This window comes from Sciurus vulgaris, assembly GCF_902686455.1.
Source record: "Sciurus vulgaris genome assembly, chromosome: 11".
In the NCBI taxonomy this organism is placed as follows: domain Eukaryota; kingdom Metazoa; phylum Chordata; class Mammalia; order Rodentia; family Sciuridae; genus Sciurus; species Sciurus vulgaris.
In genome coordinates, this window is record NC_136472.1 from 27,434,205 (window position 1) to 27,450,875 (window position 16,671).

General features: G+C 51.9%; 1 protein-coding gene across 1 annotated transcript in view; it reads right to left on the bottom strand.

The window, feature by feature from the left end:
• Positions 1 to 16,671, bottom strand: part of CREB3L1 (cAMP responsive element binding protein 3 like 1) — a 34,101-nt gene that overhangs the window by 12,627 nt on the left and 4,803 nt on the right. Inside the window, 1 exon segment of the mRNA XM_079102055.1 lies at positions 903 to 1,131. Within this exon segment, the coding sequence (XP_078958181.1) occupies positions 903 to 1,131 (229 nt within the window).

Consider the following 16,671-nt stretch of genomic DNA (forward strand, 5'->3'; position numbering starts at 1 on the left):
TTTTTTTTTTTTTAATGTTTCTATTTAAAAAAATATATTTAAAGATGTTGATAGATCTTTATTTTATTCATTTATTTATATGTGGTGCTGAGAATTGAACCCAGTACCTCACACGTGCTAGGCAAGCACTTTGCCACTGGGCTTGAACCCCAACCCAAAATGTTCACTGTTATTCTCACTTCTAGATAAAGCTACTGAGGCCTCTAGAGGTTAAGGGACGTGTCCACTATCACTCAGCCAAAATCCACAGAGCCAGGACCACTTGCATTTGAGGAAATGACTGAAGGAGAGTGTTCATAGATGGAGACAGAGGGGGTCTTCTCTGTTGACTACCAGAGAGGAAGGACCCCCAGAACCTTTTGTTCCAAAGCAGAAAGTCAGGGGAGTGGGGAGCTTCGGAGAGCCAACTTTTCGGGACAAAAGTTGGGTACAGGGCCTCCTAGGTAGCAGCTCAGAGGGACATTACAGTACGAGGAGGGGAAAAGTTCTAGAAACTTCTTGTATACATTTGTTATTTAATGACCTCCACTGTACTTCTAAGTCAGTGATTCGCAATTCCAACAGAACTTTCCGGAAGGCTGGGCCCTGCCCTAGGGATGTTTCAGCAGGGCTGGGATGGGAGCTGAGGATTTGCTCCTTGCAGGTCCCCAGGTGATACTGCTGGTCTAGGAACCACGCTTTATTAACTGGGTTTTGACCTACGTCAGCAAAATCCCTTCTGAGAAGCACCTGTATAGGTTTGATCTGAGGAGGACCCGAAAGGCAGGGAGGTGCGCCTGCTGAGGGGTGTGTGGGTGGCTCCACTGGAGTCTCTGGCTGTGGCCGCTCCCTCCTGTTGCTCAGAGGCCCCGCCCTCTTGGGCCTGTGGACCTGCCCTGTCCCTGGGTCTTTCCGCCTCTTACCTTGAGTGGTGTCCTCCATCTTGATGGGCACAAGAGGGCTCTGAGGTGCCGAGTCCCCACTCAGGGAATAGCTGTGCTCAGCCTGGATGCCTGGTGCTGGGGAGTCCAGTTCCATGTCGAGTAGGGGGCTCTTCTCGTCCAGCACAGGGTCATCAAAGAAACTGCTGAACAGGTCATTGGAGAAGTCCTCCATGTTCTCCACAAAGTGGTCCAGGTGCTCTGGAAAGTGCTGGTGAGGGCGGAAGGGAGAAGGAGAAGGGATTCAGCTTGACTTGGGAATAGAGTGCAGGCCTTGGTATGGTGGTGGTCATCTCCCCATGCTGTCCCCCCCACCATCAAAACCACCATCGTAATATTATTCTTTATGGCTGAATAATATTCCATTGTGTATAAGTACCACAGTTTCTTTATCCATTCATCTGTTGAAGGGCATTTAGATTGGTTCCACCTTCTAGCTATTGTGAATTGAGCTGCTATAAACATTGATGTGGCTGCGTTACTGTAGTATGCTGATTTTAAGTCCTTTGGTTATAAACCATAAAGAAGAATAATATTATGGCATTTGCAGATAAATGGATGGAATTGGAGAATATCATGCTAAGTGAAATAAGTCAATCCTAAAAAACCAAAGGCTGAATGTTTTCCCTGATAAGTGGATGACGATACATAATGGGTGTGGGGGGGTGAGAGAAGAATGGAGGAACATTACATTACATGGAGGGAAATGAGAGGGAGGGGGGTATGAAAAGTGGCGGAGTGAGACAGACATCATTACCCTGTGTACATGTATGATCACACCAATGGTATGAATCTACATCGTGCACAACCATAGAAACTAAATGATGTACCCCATTTGTGTACAATGGATCAAAATGCAGTTTGTAAAAAATAAAAAATAAAAATAAAAAGATTTAAAAAAAAAACCACCATCGTTGCCACCAACCTCCCCAGGACCACATCCCCAGCCCTGGTCTTATGGTTTCCCTCGCTGCCACTATCACCGTCACCTGTCACCTCCGTCATCCCAGTCCTCACCAGCAATATTCTCAAGGGGGAGCTCTGCTCAGATCCAGGCAAAAGGACCCTGGGCTCTGCGACCTTGGCACATCACTTAAACTGCCTGAGTCTATTTCTAGGTCCACCCCACACGTGTCCTCCATAGGCTGACGTGAGGACTTAGCAGGTGTGCTGCCCAAAGGTAATCTGGGTGACATCTGTATTGTCTTTTGCAGGCATGCAGGGAGAGGATGGTGCATGCTGGTGGGATTCTTGAGGCCTCTAGTCCTTCAGTGGCACAGTCCCCATCTGTCTTCATGCCTCCAGAGTCTCCCCTCTTAACACCAAGAGAGCAGGCTCTGCAGCCATATTGCTCAGGTTCAAATCCTGGCCTGGATACTTCCAGCTATGACTCAGAGCTGTGACTCATTAATGGGTTATGAAATCAACTTAGTGGGTCATGACCAGAATTTTTAAAAATATATTTTTAAGATTTTTACTTGACACATAATAATCTTACATATTTATGGGGTACAGCGTGACATTTCAGCACATGTACACCATGTACATGTATCATTACATGTCATGACCGGATCAGGGTAATTGGTATATTTATCACCTCAAACATTTATCATTTCTTTGTGTTAGGAACATTCAGAATCCTCTTTGTTTTCTATTTTGAAATATACAATTAACTGTGGTCGATCACACCTTACCCTACTGTGTTCCAGGACATTAGAAGTGACTCCTCCTTTCCAAGGGCACCCGGTACCCATCGACCACTCTTTTCCCAATCCCTCTCCTCACTGTCCCAGCCTCTGGTAACTACTGTTCTACTCACTATTTCTATCAGATCAACTTTTTAAACTTCCACATATAAGTGAGAACATGGGGCATTTCCAACTGGAATTTTAAAAAATAAAACTGAACAAAACAGTAGTAAATATCGGAGCACACTGCAAATAGGAAAATTAAATACCTTTTGACAATTTTATCTCAGTTGTGTGTGTGTGTGTGTGTGTGTGTGTGTGTGTGTGTGTGTGCAGGTGTGTGCTTGATAATGATGTAAAATATATTCTCTAGAAACAAAAATATCTGATAAAATCTTGGTTTCCATGAGCTGGGTAAAGTTAATTAACCTCTGTTTTATTTCCTGATCTGTACAGTCGGGTCAATTGTAGTTTTCACCTGCTAAGATTGTTATGAAGATTAAACCATTTAACACATGTAAAGCCTAATACAGTCCCTGCCACATAGTAATAAACAAATGCTAAATTTTGTCATTGATACATTCCAGGGGCTGACACACAGTAGGTGCTTGTAAACTACTTTTTCTCTTTAAGGAAAAGTACAGGTACACTGGCCAGAGCCTATAATCCCAGCAACTTGGGAGACAAAGACAGGAAGTTAGGTTGAACCCAGTGGTTAAAGATCAGTCCCAGCAACATAGCAAGACCCCTGACTCAAAGGAAAAATTATAAATGTGTTAAGAAATGTTGCTATTGCCAGGCACAATAGCCATAATAGCACATGCCCGTTGTCCCAGAGCTTTGGGAGACTGAGGCAGGAGGGTCACAAGTTTGAGGCCAGCCTAGGGAACTTAGGGAGACCCTGTATCAAAATCAAAATAAAAAAGTTTGGGGATGTAGCTCAGTGGTAGAGCAGCCCTGGATTCAATCCCCAGTACTGCATGGGGGGGAAAAAGTAACTTGTTCACTCATAATTTATTGAATGAATGTGTCTGCTGGTGTGATGGATGAGGCAGGGTTGGGATTGCTTTAGGCCCTAGATTCCCACCTGGTGAGTGATTAAGGGCTGGCATCAAGGGATTGGCTTAAGGTCCAGAGTCATTGGCTTTTTGAGACCTGAACTATGAGAAGCTTGTCCCAATCCAGGGATAAGCAGAGAAGCCTTCTGTCTGAGAATAAGGTTCAGGGCTACCTGAGTCCATCCGGGAGGAGCAGGGGATGAGGAGACTTGCTTTTTATTTGCTAAGTGTCTTAACTTCTCTGTGCCTGAATTTCCTTACCCAGCTAGGCGCGGTGGCACATGCCTATAATCCCAGAGGCTAAGCAAGGAGGTTTCTGAGTTCAAAGCCAGCCTCAGCAATTTAGTGAAGCCCTGAACAACTTAGCAAGACCCTGTCTCAAATATAAAAAGGGCTGGGGATGTGGCTTGGTAGCTAAGCACCCCTCAGTTCAATCCCTGATTTAAGAAAACAAACAAACAAACAACAACAACAACAAAATCCAACAGATTTTCCTTACCCATAAGGGGAAAAGAATAGTTCCTACCTCACAGCATTGTCATGAGGATAAAATACTTGTTAAAGTTTCAGTCCTCATCGCGTAGGTAGGATTATGAATGAATATATACAAAAAACTTGGATGTATGTAGCAGGTATTTGATTACTGTTAGTTGTTATTATTATGAGAGCTGCAGCCCTTAAACTCTGGGCTGAACTTGCAACCCAAACTGAGAGGTGATTTGGTTTCCCTTGTTAACAAGCATGATAAGAGAATCCAGAACGAAATGAGTTTAAAAACCCCAATGGTAGGTACCTCCCACTTCCGGTCTGCCGGAAATCATAATTGTCACCCTGCATTTCTGTTGTGGTTTTAACCTTCCGAGGCGCTCTCATATGCATAATTTCATTTAATCCTCACAATTACCCAGTGAGATTAGGAAGGTACAGCTCTGTATTTGACAGACAGGGAAGCCGAGGCCCAGGAAGCCAAGTAGAGCAATAGAAGTGTCACGATCCCTCGCTGTCCAGTCCTTCCCTAAACACCACCCCCTTCCCCGGTTCTGTAATTGCCTGTTGGAGTAGATCGTGAACTTCCCAGGGGAGGTCTCTGTCTTGTACACCTGCTAGACACTCATTAAATCCTGGTGGAGGGACAGGGCCTGGAATCCCAGAGAACAATGCCACTAGGATAGCAACCGTCCATCAATTCCAGGGGTGCAGCAGTACCAGGAGGTTCTCTGCTGAACCAGAGTAGCTGTGACTCCAGACAGAAGCCCTTTATGGGGTATAACCCTCTGCCCTCCAACCACCCAGTCAGAGCCAGGGTGGTACAAGTCACATCCTAGGCAGAGCAGGACCAGTCCAGCTGGGTGCTTCCTCCAAGCCCTCCCCTCAGGGTCTCTTACAGGCCTGTGGTGGCCCCAGAAGGAGGGGGTTGTGAGTGGGGAGAGTGTGAGTCAGCTGCTAAGGTATTTCTCCAGCAGCTGCTTCTCAGGCGATAAGGGTTTGCCAAGCCCCTTCCCAGGGGCCCAAGAGAGGACAGAGTTTCCTCCAGTCTGGGCACTGGTCCCTGAATGCCCTGGCTCCAGGCAGGTTCTCCTCTTTGGGGTGCCAACCGGCACCTACTGAGGGAGCTCAGTTGGCCCTGTTTTTTTCAAGACGCCCCCATTCCACCTGCTAGAACAGCAGCCAGAGCCCAGCGGCATGGAGCTTCCAGAGCAGTGGGTGCCAAGTGGAAGAGGAGGGCGGCCAAGGGGCAGGCAGTGTTGGGGTGGAGGCCACTCAGAGGCTCTGGGCCTCTTCCTTTAGGGCTTCCTTAGGTGTTGGGTGGATGGTGGTCAAGTCCATTACCCCGAGGCCCACCTGTCCCTTATGGGAGCACTGCTGTCAGGGTTTGTAGCTCCACTTTAGTATGGTGCCCAGCCTCTTAGCAGCTCAGTAGTTACAATATAGAGGCAGAGGGACCTGAGAAATCTCATCCCACTCCTCATTTTTATTATTATTATTATTATTATTTTGGTACTGGGAATTGAACAGAGAGGTGCATAGTCACCAACATCTCCAGCCCCTCCCCGCTGCCCTTTCGTGAGACAGGATCTCGCTAAATTGCTGAGGTTGGCCTCGAACTTGCAATCCTGCCTCAACTTCCCAAATAACTTATATTACAGACCTGCACCACTACCCCTGGTGCCCAACCCTTGCATTTGCCAATAAGAAAATTGAGGTCCAGAGAGGGAAAGTCATCTACCTAGAGTCACAGGCCAAGTTGGTTACGCTGAGGGGAGGGCATAGTTCTGGGGGCATAGTTCAAGGGTCTTCCCCTTGTGGCTGTTCACTTCTGCAACCACCTCCCCCATTCCTGGAAAGCCCACTTTGGAGACTTCAGACCTTCCCATCCCCAGCCCAGCCCCTTGTACCCGCCCCCCATCCAGCCCTCCTTCCGTGTTCACACACACGAAAAGTTCAGGTTTAGATTGTCCATGGAAACTGGGGCGGTGGTGGGGTGGGGTGGGGTGGGGGGACAGGCGGGGGAGGGATAGGCCAGAGGCCGGGAGTCTACAACAGAGGGTCGTGCATCGACGTTCTGAACGGGATAGGGTTTTACTAGGGGTGAGCGTTCTATGGGGGGGCCTTTCCAAGCAACGGGGGTGGGAAGCCAGAGAGGGAAACATTATGGTTTGTTTCCCTCCTTATTAAAGTCTTTTTCCTACAGTCGTGCCAATATAAGCTCCTTCTCGGCTGCCACGCGGAGCCGGCGCCGGCTCCACTCTCTTGCAGGAGAGGTCCCGAGCTCTCCGGCTCCCAGACCCACGCATCCCCCCCTCTCGGCTGCACCTCCTCCCCGCGCTGGGGCTCAGCTGCATGCCCCCTTTAAATTTTAGAGAAGATCCGGGTCCCGTCTATTGCGAGCCGCCCACAAATGGTTAACCCGGGCGCACTCGCGGGGGGCGGGGCACCCCCGCCGGAATCTGGCCTGCTCATTGGTGAGAGCCGCAGAGCTCCTGGCCAATGGGAGGAGGCTGCGAGCCTCTGCCTGCGGCGGGCGGGAGGGCGCGGGAGCAACGCAGGGTCGCCGAAAGGGGGGTCCCCGGCTTGAGCTGCCCGCCCGGCAATGGAGCAGGGAAGGGTGTCCCGGGACCCGCCTATTTCCTTCCGCGTCTGGGGCAGTGGCAGAAACGGCAGTCCCACAGTGTCCCAACACCCTTATCGGTTGCAAAGCCCCGCCCCCGTCTTGCGGGGAGGGGCTGATGGAGAGGGAGGGTCTCCTCCGGCCACGGTCCGGGTGGACCAGGCCCCAATTTTTAAGACCTTTCGCTGCTCTTCCTGCTCAGCTCCTTCCTCTCATCCTCGAATAATCCTCCTGTGGGAGCACTGATGGGGCAGTGGGGTCTCTGACCCTGGTGGAGGAGAAGTGGCATTCTTGGGGCGGTATTAGTATTGGCTGTGGCTCCTCTCCCTGCCCCCTCCTTTAATCCCTCCACTGGGGTCAGTGCAGACAGGTCAAAGCTCTGGGGGGCAGATGTTTGCTGGCGAGCGTGTGTGCGGGAGAAGAGCCTTTCCCGACCTGAAGCAGCCCCCTTTCTTCAGATCGCTAGCTCCTTGGCGCCTGCACCCCCATCCCTGGCTTCTGCCCCTCCCCTCGGCCCGGGCTCCTCCAGTCTGTGCTTTAGGGGAGGCGGGGAGACCGGAGTGGGTCCAGTATGAGCTGTGGGATAAGGGGTGGGGGGAATCCCAAGCCCGAACATTCCTTCCGAGAAAGTGAGCTCTGGGGAGAGATGGGAGGAGAGTCCTCTCACATTTCCCCCTTTCCTTCCCCCGCAGCTGGGCCCACAGACATTCCCCCTTCCCCAAGCTCACTGACCCATACATTCCCGGACGGTTACTTGCTTCGTGGTCACTAGAAAATTGCCCCCATTTCAGACTGAAGGGCCACCACTCTGAGTCACTGCTGTGCCCAGAGTGTGTTTGTGTGGGGTTAGGGTCAAGGGAGAGTGGGGAGGAGGTGGGCCCCTGGGTTCTCAGTTGTCAGCAGACCCTTCTTGTTCTTAAGCAGCATCATATCACCATGTAAGTATTTGGGGGTCCCAAGACACACATGACCATGTCTTCCCAGAGTTAGACTGTAAGGTTATTCCATGAAGGGAAAGGCACTGGGGTCAGACACTGAAGGTCCCAGTTCAAGACCCAGCTTTGCTCTGAGACCTAGGCAGGGTCAGGTGGTGCTGCCTCTCTGGGTCCCAGAGTCCTCATGAGTTATCCTCCATGTCCCTACTGAAGAGTGGGCTCTTTCTTCCCTGGCCTCTTGTGAACTGGAAGGGGTGAGCCAGCCCTCCCTGTGAGTCCTGGCAGGACGTGGGGGTGAAGGGGAGCACACTGTTCCAACTCCAACCTCGCTCTACACTCCACTCCCCACAGGCCCAGGGAAGGAAGATGCTGAGGTTTCACATTTTCTCCCTACTGAACTGTTCACCGCATGCCCAAATCCAAATAAGCAGGAATGCTTCTGTGTGTGCATGTACATGCATGCACATGCGTGTGCCCATGCTACACAGACACGGGCTGGGAGGGTCCTTTTACTAGGGAATCTTCATTTCTCTGACACCACACAATGAAAGACAAACACACCCATTGCCACATTCAGATACTTCCGTGCTGTCACACGTACACACACCCTCACAGGCTCACACAGTGTCAAGCATGGACACAAACCCAACAAGGACACTCATCAGATGTGATCAGAATAACGCCATTCAAACTGGCACACTCTGGCTGGGGGTGTGGCTGAGTGGCAGAGCACTTGCTGAGCACCTCACTGGGTTCCATTCTCAGCACCACACAAACAAACAAACAGACACAACAGACATGCACACTCACACGCAGTCACTCCAGACGTGGCTTCACAAAGGCACAGTTGTGGTCAGTTTCACACAAACACATGCAACATTTCATATGATCACAGAGCTAAATGCTGATTGTGCCAAGCCACGGGTCGAGATGACGATGTCACGTGAGACCCAGCAAAGGAAATTTGGGAGTTTCAGGCTTGCCTGGGTCTGGGACAGTGAGAGCTGGGACTGGAGGAGGGGCCAGCATGGGGATTGAGGTGGGGTTTTTTGTTTTTGTTATGTGTGTTTGTGTGTGTGTGTGTGTGTGTGTGTGTGTGTGTGAGTGTGTGCTGGGAAAAGGAAAGGAATCAGTAAAGGGCAGGCTGGCACCCACTGTGGGCTGCCTCTGCAGAGCGGAGAGTCCTGGGGAGGATGTGTGTCTCTGCATCCCCAGCCCTGGAGTCTAAGCCTCTGGGTCCCTCTGCTCACACCAGTTACCCTGTCCTGGCCAGGCCACAGGTCCTCGGGTTCTCAGCCAACCCCTGGCATCTTTTGACCAGGCTGCCTATGTGCTGTGGCCCAACCCTGGGGCGGGCGCCAGGCACTGTCTGGGCAGGAGGAAGCCATGGCAGCGAGTGCTGCCGCCCTGGGTCGGGATTAGCTGTGACTGGCACTACTGAGAGCATAGCAGCCCATGGTCTGGCTGCTGGAGACGTTGGTCCATATATAGTGGCCAGAGGATCTTTGTGGGACAGCTCAGGACACTGGAAACAGAGTGCCAGGGCTGGCACTGGGGGGCCTCTGGAGAATAAGGTGATCTGTTGCATTCATGTATCCATCATCAGTACGGTATTTGCTGAGCACCTACTGTGTGCCCAGAGATGAACAGGTCTCTGCTCTTGAAAGACTTCCTAACCAATGGCACAACTGCCTCACTTATGGAGGTGAATCCATGTTTCGAAGAGCTGCATTAAGAAGGATCTTCTAAAATCCTAAAATGACCATGTCATTTCCCTGCTCAACCTCCACTGATGACTCCAAACTGCCCTTAGGATAGAGATCAAGTTCCTTAGTATAACTTGAAGTGATCCACTTACATTGCCTCTGTCTGTGTTCAATTCTTGTTCTTATCTCCAAAGCCTAGGGAACTCAGGTAGGCCTCAGACGTTTGCTGACTGACTGACTGGGTCAGTGAAGGAATGTCAGTCAGCTAAGGGTCCGAGGCCCTTTCTTCTGCAGCAGAGCCTCCAGGAATGACTGTCCTACGTTTTGCTCCCAGGCCAGCTTGCTCCTGCTCCAGGCAGAATTTCCATTTGCTTGGCCTTCTTCCCTCAGCTCCTCCCTGGTATGGCTGCTGTACCCATTCTCCAGGTCATTTGTGCCTAGGAAGGCTCTTTGTTTCTAAGCCCCAGCCAGATCAGCTACCAGAGGAGCACAGACCCACTCAGTGCTGAGGAGCTAGCCCCAGGCTTAGTCCAGGCCTACGGTATAAACTGGGCCCAGCGGCCAGCCAGCTGGAGCTGCTCTGGGGCCCTGGCCAGCTGGAAGACCTGCTCGGCTGGAGCCTGCCGCCTGGCTCGGGCTGGAATTCCCTTGGCCTCGTCCCTCTCCTTGGTGCACTCAGTGCTGGGCCTCTGGCTTCCTGGCGGTCCCAGCCTGTCTGACTTGTCCTCGGGTTTTATTTTTGGAAGAAGTGGTATTCTCTCTCCTTATTTACTCTAGTCCTTCAGGGAAGGTGTGGGACCCCTGGGCTCAGCTGGGGATCAGGCTGTGACTCTAGCCCCTAGGGTCCGGATGGACCTCTCCGGCCTCCAAAGACTCTTGACCCACCAGATGCTCCAAAGCTAGCTACCCCTGCCTCCTCCCCGCACCCAGTGTGTGACTAGTGCCTGCCCCTGTCCTTCTTGAAGAGCCCCAGGATGGCCAAAACAAATCATTACAATTTTAGAGCACCATTAGATCTTCTTCCTCTTATTGGCAGGAGCAATATAGTCCAATGGTTATGAGCAAGGGAGGCGGCAGACCTGCTTCTAACCTGGCTCTACTACATGCTGTGCAGCCTTGGACAGGTTATTTAACCTCTCTGAACCTTAGTCTCGGCTATGAAATGGAGGTACTTACATTTATTCTATCAAGTTGTTGTGAGGATAAATTGAGGGAACATTTGTAAAATGCTTTAAACAATGCAGGGCAGGTAGAAGGCTCTCATTCAATGTAACTATGATTATTATCATAGAGGAGGAAAACTGAAGGCCAGGGATGGGAGTGGACTTGCCCAGGATCACACAGCTCACGGTCAGCAGCTCTTTCCAGAGGGTTCATTTGTCTCTATCTCCTTTCCAAGGAGAAGGGAGGGGCTGGCGTTAGCCCAGAGAAGAATTTTCTTGAGTCAGTCAGATGGACAAATCCCCTGTCTTCTGTGTTGGCCTCCTGTCACCCTGCCCAGGCCCACCTCTGGCTCAGGCCTTTCCTCTGTTGTCCCAGGGATTCTGCCTTGCTCACTGAGGGTGAGGGTTCTGGGGATACCATTCTCAGTACTGGGCCCCAAGGTGGACCCCAGGCCAGGGGACTCAGAGGAGCAGGGAGTGCTGGGTCCTGACATCACAGACTGGAGAAGCTCGAGCCACAGCCCTGTGGGCCAGCTGGGGCCCTTCCAGCACGTCCAGATGTCTCAGGAATGTGCTGAGCTGGGAACTACCTCTCGAGTTCCCTCACCACCCCCAACCCCTCATCCCTCATCTGCTGCGCTCTGACTCTGCTTTGCTGGGCTCCTCCCCCAGCCCTTCCCCTCGAATTCTGCCTGGGCGGGAGGGGGCCTTGGTGTCCACCGTCCCTCCCTCGGGCCCCTGGCCACAGTCCAGCTCCCTCTCAGTCCTCTGAAGGGGCTGTCAGAGGCAGGAGACCTTCCCCTACCGCAGACCCCGGAATGACTGTGTGGGGTGGAGGGAGATGGGAGCGGAGAGTTCTGATAGAGCGGGCCAGATCCCAAATGTGGAACTCATTTACAGCCCTGGAGAGAAAGGGGTGAAGGCTTTGGGGCAGAGGGCAGGACTGGGCCTCCTCCCTGGGAGGACTGAGAGGGGCTCTGGGCATCTTCTCCCAGCTGAGGGCTCGGAGGGCCAAGGAGGTAGGGTGCCAGGCTGGGCTGGGCCCAAGAAGAGGGTTCAGATCCTTCTAGGCCCTGGGGTTAACAGAACACGCTTTGCCTGATAGTGGAGGGTCCTGAGCTATTACAGGGACTTGGGGAACCCCATCAGGGTGCTAGGGTTGGGCCAGGGGGCAGGACGTGGTTCAGGTGGGGGATCCCAGCGCCAAAGAGGGACAGCCCTTCCTTCCTCCCCAAGCCAGCCTGGCTCTGAGTACTAGGAGGAAAGAGCCACAGGGAACCGGTGCTCCTGGCCCAGTGTGAGTCATGTCAGGGCATGGGGTGGGAATGGAGGAGAGAAAGGGGCTGGGGCCGGCCGCTGCCTCAGGTTGCCCTGGGCTCTGGGAAAGCCCACAATGCTGTCTCCCCTTGGGGAGAGTCCCTGGTTGTCCAGACGGGTTGACAGCAGAGATACCCCTAATGCCAGCACCGAGACAGCTCAGAGGAGCTAGGGTCCACCACTACCTTGTCCATTCCAGAACTATCACTGGCTCCCTCTTGCCCGCTGAAAAAAGCCCCAGCTCCCTCACATGACAATTCAAGGTCTGTCATAACCTGATCCTAACTTGCCCCTGCAGTAAGAGCCCCCTCACCTTCTCCTCCCTCCAGCCTAGCTGGACCGACCACTCCCAGCTCCTTCACCCTGCTGGGATCGTCTTTGCTGCAGGGACTTTGTCACGGACATCCTGGTGCTGGGAAAGCTTTGCCCTCAATCTCCTAGTTCCAACTCCTTCCATCCTTTAAGGTCCAGCCCACACTGCATCCTCTAGGAAGCCTGCCCTGATTGCCCAGCTTGAAGAGTCCTCTCCCTCTTATAACTACCGTAGCATTTGCAGACTACTGGGTCACTTGTTAATATTATGTCTTGAACTCTATGCACAAGGGGACCCACTTCTCCTTCCAAACTTTAAACACTGCCCCACTCCCGCACTTGGCGTTAAGCCTAGGGACTCCACGTGCTAAGCAAGCGCTTTACCACTGAGCTACATCTCTAGCCCTTTTTAGATTTTATTTTGAGACAAGGTCCACTGAGTATCCCAGGCTGGCCTTAAACTTGCCATCTTCCTGCATCAGTCTCCTGAATCACTAGGATTATAGGCATGTGCCACTGCATCCAGTTTAACTTTAACTTTCTTGAGGATAGGATATAGGACAGATTCCATCCTTGAACCCTCTGTAGGACCTCAAACAGGGCCTAGCACATACCATGCCTAGTAGTAATGATAATGATAATAGTAATAGTAGCTAATAATTATGTGCTGGGTTCTGTTCTAGTTCCCCGTGGGCAGGATCTCACTTAAGCTTCAGAAGATGAGGTAGGTACTGTGAGTGCCTCACTCCGTGGGTCATGCATCATGGGGCTACAACAACCCTGGTGCTGAAGAAACGATCCTGCCACCCCCTCCCAGCACCTAGTACAGCACCCCGTAAAAGACCAGTCCATGCGTGGGATCCACACCCAGGGCCCCTGTTTTGCTCCTTCCCTGTCTGTTCCTCTCCTGACGCCCAGGAACACAGAGCACTGAGAAGGGACCTGGAGGTTTTGGGGGCTTTAAAAAAAAAGGGTCACCGGCAGACATAGAAAAATAAGATCCCTGTGATCAGGGCATCTTGTAGGGCTGTCGTCTACGTGCTGTCCAATACTGAAGACCTTCCTTTCAGGCAGTGACAGTGACAGTTAGAATAAAAATAGCAGCAGCTGCTGCCTGCAGAGGGCTTACAGTGCACCAGGCCTTGTTCTAAGCCTAGGGAGGATTTCTAATGGACTCCTTACAAGAACTCTGTTTTACCATCTTCCCAACTTTAGGCATGAAGAGTAAATTTAAAGGGGGAAAGGCACTTGCCATGCTGACACAGACCCAGGGTGGGGAGAGCCAGAACACGCTCCTGGGGCTGTGCAGTACCAGAGTGGCCACTGATGGCCACCCCACTCCAACCCACTTTGGTACACCCCACCCTGCCAGCTCTTTGCCTCTGATCTCGCACCTGCCAGGCTGCTCAGGGTGGGCTGGAAGGAGGCACCCAGTCTCAGGACTTTCCTGTTCCGAATCTGCCTGGAATGGGTGGATTCAGGGTGCACTGCTCACCTCTTGCCCAAATTTAAGTGGCTTTGAGAGCCCAAGATATTCAGAACCGGTTCTATTTCTTAAGCTGAGTAATGGTTCCCAGGTTCTCATTTGATCATAGCTCACAGTGCAGAGATATGCATTTTATATCTTCTCTTAGCACACAATGTATTTCATAATAGGAAAGGTCATCAGGATCAAGTGAAAGGTAAAGGTGGGATTGTTGAGATTCACCACTTGAATGAATGAATGAATGAATGAATGAATGAATGAATAAAATATACCTTTAAAAAAAGGACCATCAGGACTGGGGTTGTGGCTCAGTGGCAGTGCACTTGCCTAGCACATGTGAGGCACTGGGTTCGATCCTCAGCACCATATCAAAATAAATAAAGGCATCAAGTCCATCTACAACTAAAACTATGTAAAAAAATAAAAAGGACCATCAGAGCTGGAAGTATGAAAGCGCCCTTTCTTTCTTTCACTGTTCACCTGCCCACCTGCCAACCATCTCTCAGCCCCACCCATTCCACCCTTCCGTCCACATTTGCTGAGGCATCCATCCATCCCTCTTCGATCCACCTTTCCTCCCTCCCTCCTGCTTCCATCCACCCAGGCAAGACATAAACATTTCTTGAACACCTCGTCACTAGAGCTACAGCTAGAGAATAGCCAAAGACAGTGAACTGATACTCCCTACCTTCATGGAGCCCCTAGTCTAGTTCAGCAATGGGGCAACCAAGGCCCAGAGAGGGGAAGTGACCCGTCCAGGCTCACACAGTGAGTTGGGGAACCCAGGCGATGAGGGGTGAGGGCACTGCAGAGAGAGCGGGACCCGTGGGCTCAGGCTCAGAACAGCCTGCCTGCCAGGCGAGCCCCCCAAGCCACTGCCTGGGAGCTGCCTCCCGGTTCTCCGTGAGGGCCTGAAGGGCCTGGTCCCTCCTTTTCTGCTTTCATTTTTGTTCTTCTCTTGGATGGGGTAGGGAGGGAGTGGCTGCTGCTGTCCAGCTGTTATGTGGGACCACACATCCCAGCCCAGATGTGTCAGCCTCTCTGTGATGGGTGAAACGGCTTCTGGGCCAAGAGCCAAGGGCCAAGGATGCAGCAGTGAGGGCTCTGTCCCTGGAGAGCTGGGGGAGGAGGCACTGGCTGGCGGCAGGGATGCTCACTCATGCTCTTAGCAGTCAAGCTGACCTCATTATGACATGGTGTGTCCAGGCTGTGGGGATCAGGATCTTTGACTTTCCAAGGAAAGCGATGCCGTTGACATTTTTTCCTTCGAGGGTCAGAACTCTGGACCTTATCCTGCCTCTCCAGCTTCTCCTGAACCAGAGAGCCCCACTTCCACATTTCCCCCAATCCTGGTCCAGGGTCCTGCCACTTACTTTGGCTTCCCCTGGCCTGCTCAAGGGGGTTACACAGAGTTCCAGCCAGAGCAACGCTCATGGTCTTGACTAAACTCCACCCAAATCTTCCTCCTCTATCCTGCCCCCTGGAGCGCTGAGACTTCCAGAAGAACAGCCTGTTCTCCAGCATCTGGAGCTGGTTTCTCGAGGGAGGTTCAAGGGCAAGCCAGGTCCCAAAGAGAGATGCTCTGGGAGGGCCCGGGTCCCAGGACTTGCAAGAGGCGTGCTGCACGGGAAGGGGAGGACATGCTGCCAGAGGCGTCCTTCGTAGACCTTCCTGGGGACTCTTGGGAGCTGTGGAGGGCAAAGGTGTGAACTCTCAGAAGGACCGGGAGCCGCATCCTGAGGTGGATAGAAGTGGGGGATGCGATGGGGGGGTCTGTCCAGGAACTCTGGCTCCGTCCCTAAGGCGCCAGATATCTACTGTGCCCTGAGAATAGCAGGGGGTGAGGATGAAGGCCGGGAGCCTCTGACATGTGGGGTCCCAAGTTTTCTCGAGATGGCAAAGCTCACACCAGAACAAGAGTGGGGAGAGCTAGCTTCCAGCTCTTTCTCTCTCTCTTCCTCTACTCCCTCCCCAGGACGCCTGCCCTTGAACAGAGTTAACAGGGTCCCTCCAAGTCTCTGCATCAGGGACAGTAAATCTGCACGTGCTCCATGAAAAGGCCACAATTACTCCTTTGAAACCAGAGCCGGGAGTAACTGGGGAGGGTGCTGAGGTCACTTTGGGTGACCTCCCATGACCTCTTTCTTGGCTCAGACTCCCCAGCAGGGGGTCTCCTCTATTATGGCGCCTACTGAGGTGTCCACACTCTTGGCTTCCCCCTGTTTTTCTCATTCAAGTGTGAGTGTCTGGAGGGCCAGGTGTGCCTTCTTCATCCACGTGTCCCTGGCACCTGCAAAAGTGTCCCTTTGGTGTCCAGGGGCTGAAGGAATGGCCATGTGTTTTAGTGTCCCGGAAGGCAGAGGTGTGCTGGGCTGGGCTCACACAGATTTGGGGACAGTCCAGCATCCCCACCACCCTCAGGGTGGCCAGGCTGCGACCCTGAGGACTCTGAGCCCCTCTGGCATTGCAGTGCCCCTCTTGAACCCTTGGGTCTGTTTCATTGTTTTAACAGTTTTCCCTTCCTCTGCAGTGGCTGACCCAACCTAAAGTAATTTTCTCTACAAATACAGCAAATCCTTAAATAGAGAAGTATCCTCTGCCATGTGTCCAAAACTGGGTCCAAAACTCAGGACCCATCTTAAAAAAAAAAAAAAAAAAAAAAAAAAAGTGGGCAAATCTCTTATTTTGCGGAACTGGGAGGGAGGGCAGGCCCCTAATGCTCCTGAGGGGCTCCTGGTTTGGCCCCTGGTGCACAGGAAACTACAGTATTTACTTCTGTGTTTTCAGTGACAGTACAGAGCACCTGAAACACACTGCCATTAATCCTACAGAAGCACAACTCCATATTTTACATGATTTGGAAATTGTAGACTTGGCTTATTGCATTACGGTGAGTGTTATTATATCTGGCATTAGCATACTATGCTAGGTTTAGGGCAATGCATGAAACTGACAAGTTTGGAGCTTACTTTCTCAT